This window comes from Sceloporus undulatus, chromosome 1 (genome assembly GCF_019175285.1).
Source record: "Sceloporus undulatus isolate JIND9_A2432 ecotype Alabama chromosome 1, SceUnd_v1.1, whole genome shotgun sequence".
Lineage (NCBI taxonomy): Eukaryota > Metazoa > Chordata > Lepidosauria > Squamata > Phrynosomatidae > Sceloporus > Sceloporus undulatus.
In genome coordinates this window covers 180,304,804-180,313,918 of record NC_056522.1, presented here as the reverse complement: position 1 = coordinate 180,313,918, position 9,115 = coordinate 180,304,804, and the positions used below count along the sequence as shown (strand labels likewise).

At 39.3% G+C, this 9,115-nt stretch overlaps 1 protein-coding gene across 9 annotated transcripts in view; it reads right to left on the bottom strand.

The window, feature by feature from the left end:
* The window catches only part of KIF16B (kinesin family member 16B), a 140,573-nt gene extending 134,663 nt beyond the window's left edge, over positions 1-5,910 (bottom strand). For 7 of the 9 annotated variants that reach the window (XM_042461795.1, XM_042461823.1, XM_042461815.1 and 4 more), the window contains exon 1: positions 5,805-5,893. In XM_042461795.1, coding sequence (XP_042317729.1) covers positions 5,805-5,851 — 47 coding nt within the window. In that variant the 5' untranslated portion in view covers positions 5,852-5,893. Of the gene's footprint in view, positions 1-5,804 lie in introns of all 9 variants that reach the window. The other 2 variants (XM_042461777.1, XM_042461785.1) reach the window with 2 other exon arrangements.
* Between the last annotated feature and the right edge of the window lie 3,205 nt (positions 5,911-9,115).

Sequence of the window (9,115 nt, the reverse complement as noted above, 5' to 3'; positions counted from 1 at the left end):
ACAGATTGAAGTACAGGCATCCGCATCAAACCCAAATTACTGTGGAAAACTAGGTGACTCCCTCATTGTTAGAATCCCAAATGCCAAGGAACATGTACAGGCTGAAATATCTCTCCCCCCCCCCTCAAAAAAAGCACAAGCTTAACATTTGCTTTCAAAAGTTGCTTGATTTCAACAACAGAGGAAGCCATCTTAAGCTTTTTTGAAAAAATTACAAAATACTTGAACTAGCAGAACAATTGCAACTTTTGACCACCACTGATACTTCTGCCAAATTTTTCTCCAGAAGTACATCTGGTCTGCATCTGACTTCCTGAATCTATTGGCACATGATAACACATTTCTCTATGCCTAGTAGTGTGCCATAGCACAGCTCTTCAAGGAAGCTGCAAGTTAGTTGAAAGTCTGGAGGATACCTGCAGTGATTCTACCCAACAAATGTGAAGTATATATATGACATCAAGCACATAATTCTTTATCACCTTTACATTAAAACTAGGCTGAACCACTGCTTTTGTCATGCTGAACACCACACTAAAAGCATCCTGTGAGTAATTTCAGTACCTTGTAAATGAAAGTTTGAATTCGAGCTGCGTGAACAAGTAGTGTCTAGTTCAAATCTCTGATCTGAATGCAAGGTTGATTTAGATACATCATTCTCTTTCAGCTTTGCTCCCCATCTGCAGTATAGATTCACTCAGAGTACCTTACAGGACAGGTCAGTACCAGCAATGTATGCCCTAAGATGCTGTTGGAGTGAAATTTCCATTACAGTACTAGCTATCCTGGGTAGGGATGGCGGAAATTGCAGTCCAACAAATTCTGGCCCACCCTTAGTGTTGTTGTACTAAGGATTCCAAAACACTGACCCAATTAGAATGTACATTTCCTGGCTAACATAGAGTTTAATACTAGAAACAAAGTTTGGCCCACCGGCTACCCATACCTCCTTCGATAATTTAATTCTTGTAGCATCTTTGAGACTAACTGTGCAAAAGATGTTGTAGCATAAGCTTTCGTATACTTGGTCTGCTTCTTCAGATGCATGGAGTTCACTTGTAAAATACCAATTACACTTGTAATTTTAAAAAGCTTAAGATAGGCTTCCCCAGTTGTTGAAATCAAGCAATATTTCAAAGCAAATGATAGGCTTGGAGTTCACTCCATGCTTCGTAGGAAGTAGACCAAGTCTATGAAAGCTCATACAACAACTTCTTTCGCAGTTATCCTTAAAGGTACTACAAAATCTCTTTGCATACTGATATTCCAGACTAACACAGCTATGTCTCTGAATGCTAGTTTAATTCTTGTTAGTTTTCATGCCAGATGATCCTGGCTAACTTTCTTTTCTGGCCCCATACAGACAGGCCAAAATAAAGCTGCTTGAGGTCACTTTAGAGGTATGCTGTTTAAATGATGAATGCGTCCTAAGAGTCCGGAAGCTGCGCCAAAGCCACGATCCAATCCTAAGACTGGAGCACAGCTTTGGCACAGCTTCCAAACTCTTAGAATGCATGTATCATTTAAACAGCATACCTCCACAGTGACCCGAAGCAGCTTTATTTTGGCAGTCTGTATGGGGGTTACAACCAAAATAGGAACTGTGGCCTGTTACAGACTGCCAAAATAAAGCTGCTTGGGGTCTCTTTGGAGGTATGCTATTTAAATGATGCATGGGTCCTAAGAGTCCAGAGGTCACGCCAAAGCCACACTCCATTCCTAAGTACTGGAGTGCAGCTTTGGTGCAGCTTCCGGATTCTTAGGATGCACGCATCATTTAAACAGCATACCTCCAAAGAGACCCGAAGCAGCTTTATTTTGGCAGTCTGTAACAGGCCTGTGTCTTGAATTGTGGCTGAAAGGTTAGCAAACTGGGATACACGCACAATTCTCCATTTTAGACCCAACAGAGAACTTGTGCTTAAGCTAACCAGTGCTGGTGAGACTGATACTCATTCCTAGCTGGTTTTGAAAACAGTAAAGAATAAATTCAGACTCAACAAACATTAAGTACTCTGCACTCTTTGAAGTGCTATGTTATTACTACTGTTATGAAAAACAAGGATAATAAATGCTACCTCATTTTAGCAAATAACTACATACAGGTACTTTGCTGAAAGCATGACAGCATTTATAAGAATTTTCTGTGCACCCTGTTCAGTTCAGCTTCAGGTGTTTCCCATCAAACAACTACAACCCATGGAATCAAAGCAGCTTAAGGTTAGAAGGTATGTAACCTTCAGTTGGCAGAAAGTCTGGCAAAATAAGATTAATTATCTTTGGAAAAATTCAGACAGTATGGTTCAACACTGGAAGGAAACTCTTTTTAAAAAAAGCCACCTCTCCACATTTTCAAAACAGTCCAACCACAGATTATCGCTCCACTCCACTATTACAATATAGCAAAGGCTAAATGCACAGATAATTATGTCAGGGATCAAGAAACAGATAAATATAAGGATTAATTGGTAACTAATTTTTTCACTTTGTCAGCTATGGCCAAGTGAAACCCTACGAGACATATATAAAGTTTTAAACTACTGTATTTTCTCTTTTTATTAATGTGCATGGCTTGTGTTTTGTTTTGTTTTTTGCCTGCTATTAATGAACTGTATATATATATACACACATTCCACTTTATTTTTCTAAAGTAACAAAACGATCTTCAAACTGTAAGAAGTGTTCATATCACATTCCCCCCCACCAAAAAAATGTTTTCTGTCTAAAAAACAGGAAAAATATTTTCCCCACTGCCTTCAAATGTCTTTTATTTTGCATGTCTAACTTGTTTCTTCAGAGATTAACTATTTTTCCAAAGGACAGTGTTAGGGAAACATAAACATGGGGCGTAAAAACCTTTAACTGAAGATGGCACAAAGAGCTCTTTGTATTTAGTTACCTGGACAGTTTTTGCTCATCAGAGATGAGCAACTGCAGTCTCTCTATCAAGTGCAAATTAAAAATGGATAGCATTTTAAAGCTGGCTGGAAACTAACACACCCTGAGTCATAAGGAAAGGCGTTACTTTGGAGATACTTTGGCCAAGGATCGTAAATAAAATTGATTTATTATTGGTCATAATGAAAGGTGTACAACTAAGTGCTCGCAGTCTGCTTACACACCAGTGGTCCCCACACTGTGCCCTTGAAGAGATTTTGGGCTTCAGCTCCCAGAAGCCTCAGCCATGTTGGCCAATAGTCTGGGATTCTGGGAGCTGAAGTCCAAAATCCCTTCAAGGAAACAGTTTGGGGATCAGTGGTGTACACTGTCCTGACACTTCTAAAAACCACTGGAAACATATTGTTATGAAAGTCTGATCAAACTCACCATCCCATGTATCTGACTGAATCTAGTGACCACCACATCAGACTTTGGTTAGTTTACAAGCAGCCGCCAGGGAGCAACCTATCAGTCCTTAGTATCCAGCTTATATGGAAGAAATGCAAGCTCTCAGTTTATAAACAGGCATCATGAAACTACTTGGAGGAACAAGAAAAGCTAGCATGTTCCACTGGCATTTTTACTCATACAAACATATATGCACCATTCTACAAGAAGTACTGTATTCTTTCCTGATTAACATATATTATATTCTGTATGCTTGAATACAAAATACACGCTTGGCAGTGTCTTGAAAAAGCAAAATGCTCAAACATTCTTGTTTTTTTCTATTCAGAGATAAGTGTGACCACAAGTTTTCCTTTAAAAAGATTAATTCTCCTTTTTATCAATTAAACAGGGAGAAGCTTTGCCACACAAAAGCAATAATAATGATAATAATAATAATGATTTATTTATATCCCACCTCTCCATCAGGATCAAGGCGGCTTACAATAAAGGTAAAAACGCAACAATATGCCATATAAAATAAAACCATTATCCCTCCCACCAGTACGACAATTAAAATTCCTGACAATAAAATGATAGCCCTGTTTAAATATTTGAAGGGATGCCATATTGAGGAGGGAACAAGCTTGTTTTCTGCTGCTCCAGAGACTAGGACCCGGAGCAATGGATGCAAGCTACAGGAAAAGAGATTCCACCTCAACATTAGGAAGAACTTCCTGACAGTAGGGGCTGTTCGACAGTGGAACAAACTCCCTCCAAGTGTGGTGGAGTCTCCTTCCTTAGAGGTCTTTAAACAGAAGCTGGATGGCCATCTGTCGGGGATGCTTTGATTGAGAGTTCCTGCATGGCAGAATGGGGTTGGACTGGATGGCCCTTGCGGTCTCTTCCAACTCTACGATTCTATGACATTCAGATTATTAAAACAATCCAAAAGCCAAAGTAATAATGAAATGAAATTAAAATTAAAACGTCAATAAATAAAATCACCTAAAATATACACAATATAACATATAATAGAAAATCACAAAGAATATACACAAGTTAAAACAGACTAAAAACCCACCTGCTCCGTAAAACCACCCTGCTATGCGTTATTATTGTGCATTGTTGTAACTTATTGATAGTTAAAAGTGGTATACTTTAACTCGCACAGCTCCAGTTATGGGGATTCTGGGCTTTGCAGTTTGGCGAGATCCTCAGAGCTATCCAATGGACTCTCTCGAAGAAGGCAGCTTGAGACCTAAACCTAAATACCTTGGGAATTGTAGTCCAAGAGAGTGCACTAGAGCTCTCCTCCGGTGGAGGATCCTAAAGTCCATTGCGAAACAGGATTCCTTAGGATGGGGGTATGGCTGTTAAAAGTGGTGTCAAACTGCTATAACTGTGCAATGTGAATACATGAATGCATGTCTCTCTGTGTCTGTGCCTTGAAGTCACCTGTCATCTTATCAATAGATAAATAAATCTTATGGTGACCCCATGAACTTCACAGGGTTTGCATGAGAAGGGGGCCTCAGAGGTGGTTTTGCCACTTCCTTCCTCTGAAACATGGCCTAAAAGCACCTGGGAATCATTGGTGGTCTCACGTCCAAGTACTATCCATGGTTGACCCTGCTTAGCTTCCAAAATCAGTCGGAATCTAGTACTTTAATTTTGGGCACTTAGGTCTCTAGTCTGGATATTAGTTGCTGTGGTTGCGTTCCTTCAAGCCATTTCAATTCATAGCAACCCTAAGGCAAGCACCGTCTAATTAAAAAGGTTGTATGTACAGCACTGTGTAAATTTACAGCCCTGTAAAAAATAAAGGTTAATAATAATAATCATAATATCAGAGAGCTCTGGAGACATAATGAACTACAATTCCCAGGATTCCCTAGCACTGAGCTAGGGCAATGAAAGCAGTCTCCAACCGTATTATTATTATTATTATTATTATTATTATTATTATTATTATTATTTTCTGCAGTGCACAGGCAGTGTAAGGTCCAAAGCACATTGGCAGAAATAATCCCAGTTTGAGACCACTTTAACTGCCCCGGCTCAATGCTAGGGAATGCTGGGAAGTTTAGTGTTGTGAGACCCTCATTGAGCTTTCTCTGGAGCCACAATAAATTACAACTCCCAGGATGTAGAGAGAGATCTTGTAGCTCCTTTGAGACTCACTGAAAGAAAGAAGTTGGCAGTATGAGCTCCCCTAGGCTCCAGCCCAGGGAACCTCTACATCCTGGGAATTGTAGTTTGTTGTGGCACCAGGGCTCCCTGTGACAAAGAAAGCTCAAAGTCTCACAGAACTACATTTCCCATAATCCCTAGCACTGAGCCAGGGCAGTCAGTCTCAAAGTGGGTCCCTTCTGCTGCAGTGTGTTTTGGAGCAGCTGTATCAGCAGGTGGGGCGGGTTGCGACACCTGCCGCGCTCCCCATGGCAGACTCCCTCCCCTGCTGCCTTCCCTCTCACCTGCGGTTGATGGGCCGGACCCTGACGGCCACCTTGACCGAGGCCATGGCGAAGGTCCTCCTCCTTGGGGCTCCCCTCTGTTTTCCCCGGCTTCCCTCGATCGCCTCCCTCCCTCCCTCCCTGGCGCCACTAGCCACGCCCCCTTTCCTGAGGCGGCTTCACTCAAATGGCCGCCCCGACGAGAGTAAGGGTGCCTCCGAGGGACAGACAACCGCCGAGCGCGTTGCCCAAACCTCCTCCCTTCCTTCCTTACTTCTAATTATTTTTTTAATTTTAATTTTTATTATTTTACTATATTTTATTTTTATTATTTTATTATATTATTTATTTTATTGTATTTTATTATTTTATTACAGTATATTATTATTTTATGGTATTATTTTTATTCCTTATTTTTAATTTAATTTTATTGTATTATTTTATACCTTATTTTTAATTTAATTTAATTTAATTATTTGTTATTATTATTGTATTTTATCAATTGATCAATCTTTAATTACAGTCTTTGACCAAAAGTATTTTATCTTTATTTTTATTTTTATTTTTTATTTTTTATTTTTATTTTTATTAGTGTTTGTTATTATTATTGTATTTTATTGTGTTTTTTGTTTATTTTTATTTTTTGTTTTCTTATTATTTGTTGTTATTGTATTTTTGTATTTTTATTTTTGTATTTTATTTTGTATTTTATTATTTTTAATTTTTCTTATTTTTATTTTCTTCTTCTTATTATTATTATTATTTGTGATTATTGTTGTATTTTATTGTATTTTATTTATTTTTTAAATAAATTTTATTAATTGACAAAAAATGCAATGTAGCAAGTATACAATTCTCTATAAATCGGTAGTTTCCAAGTTGATTATATTAAAACAATTATACTGACAAATATTGACCTTCCAAATAGTGATACAGTGTATTATTATTATTATATTAAATTATATTATAATGATAATAATAATGATAATACTATTATCATTAAAAGTAGTGATCATCATCTTTCTTTCCTTTTTCTAATCTTTAACCACTTCTTTTTTTATTATTATTTTAAATTAGACACTTAATTGTTCTTGTTTCCTCAAAAAGTACATATGCTTAAATTAAAATGAAAATCTTGGGGGGGGGGGGGACTTTATGAAAACACTGTCTCATGTATTTTATCTAACTTGTATGCTTCCAAGCTTTATCACAGTAAGAAATAGTATTTTTATTTTATTGTTGTTTTATTATTTTTTACTATTATTATTATTATTATTATTATTATTATTAACCTCTCAAACCGACCACAGCTTCAAAATTGGAGGGCCTTCAAGGGAGCCAAAACAACAACAACAGCAGAAACAACAATGTAGGCCAGTATGTGACCAAATGAAAGCTCAGAACACTCCTAAATGCCCTGCTTTTTTAATCCTGCTCAAAATGGAGGAGGACATTTTGGAATTCTTCCCAGACAGAAGATGAGAAAATGAGGGCATGTCCAGGAAAAGGGGTGTGTGTGTGTGTCACTTTGGTTAGATCAGGCATTCCCAGGGCTTTTTATAGCCAGTGACCTTGTTGTTGTGTGCCTCCAAGTTGTTTCTGACTTTATGGCGACCTTAAGAGTGAACCTTTCATGGGGTTTTCCTGGCAGGATTTGTTCAGAGAAGGTTTTGCCACTGCCTTCCCCTGAGGAGGCTGAGAGAGTGTGACTTTCCCAAGGTTCCCCCAGTGGAGTTCCATGGTGTGTCCTGAGATATTTAGCCTCCTCTGGTGCCACAACAAACAAGTCCCTGGATGGAGCCATGACAGTTAAACTGCTGTCAGACTGTATTATTTCTGCAGTGCAGATAGAAATCTGTTTCTTCCAAGGAAAAGGGAAAGCCCATTTCCCCCAAAGCTTTAGGGCACAAGTCAGTACCTACTGTTAGAATAACTGGGGACTTTCCCACATTGAAGAAACACCACTTTAACTGTCATGGCTCCATCCTGTAGAAATCCTGGAAATTGTACTCTGGTGAGGTATTCAGCCTGGTCTGCCAGAAAACTTTGGTGCACCACCCAACTACAAATCCCAGTATTCTATAGGATAGAGCCATGACAATTAAAGTGTTGTCAAAGTGCATTATTTCTGCAGTATGGATGCAGCCTAGGATCTAAAACACACTGCAGAAATAATCCAGTTCGAGACCGCTACAACTGCCCTGGTTCAATGCTAGGGAATCCTGGAAATTGTAGTTTATTGTGGCACCGGGGCTCTCTGACAGAGAAAGGTTAAATGCCCCATAAAATTACAGTTCTCAGAATTCCCTAGCATTGAGCCAGGGCAGCTAAAGCAGTCTCAAACTGGGTTATTTCTGCAGTGTGTGTTGGGCCTAAGTGGGAATCAGAGTGGGACCTTACTTTGTGAATCTTACCTTATATTGTATTTCAAGATGGAATCAGGGCAACATCTAGAAGATCGGAGGGCAGAGCCTGGTGAATCCAAGATTGGAGTTAATAGCTTTCCGAAGGTCCTTCTGAGACTCAGTGGTGGTGGAGGTTGGTGGCATTGATGTCCATGGAGTGGTGACTCTGCTCTGAGTCAAGTTAAAAGGAGCTATCCAAGGTGTTCAGTCTAGTTTGGGGAAAGGCCCAGCACCTTGGACAGCTCCTTTACCATTCAGACTATAGCCTATAGCAAATTCACTACACCTGGGACAGGGAGGCAGCAATGCCAAGAGACGCATTGAGCTCATGATGAGCAGCGCAGACAGTCTGGATTCACCTTTATGGATCACACATCATATGGTTTTCAAAATATGGTCACTTTTGCAATGTATAGTGTATAGCAAGGGGTGAGGAAAGTTCTGCCCAAAGGCCACATGCAGCCCCTGTAAACCTGTGGATCCTGAAGCTCCCACCATGCCTCCAAAAAACCTTAAACACGCAATTTCTTTAAAAAAAATATTGGTGCAACTTTCTAGTGAAAACTGCATGGAAATTTCATCCAAAGCAGCCCAGTATAGGCAAACACACACCAACCAGTGCATCCACATTGGCATCTCAAATACTTTTTTAAAAATCTCCTTCAAAATGGAAGTGTGACATCACTTCCAGTTGCCATTTTGAAGGAGAAACGGAGAGAAAAGAAGATATCTTTATGTGTTGTGGAGGATGCAGCCCACAGAAGGAAGGGGTTAGGTTGTGATGCAAATTCTTTCCCTACTCCTCCATAGTTGCCCATCCTGGCATAGAGTTTCACCTAATCAAGGCCTCAGCACCAACATGTGTTCCAGTGTTAAGTGCTTGGGTCTTATAAAACCCATTCAAAAACAATTCAAAAAGGATGTTGA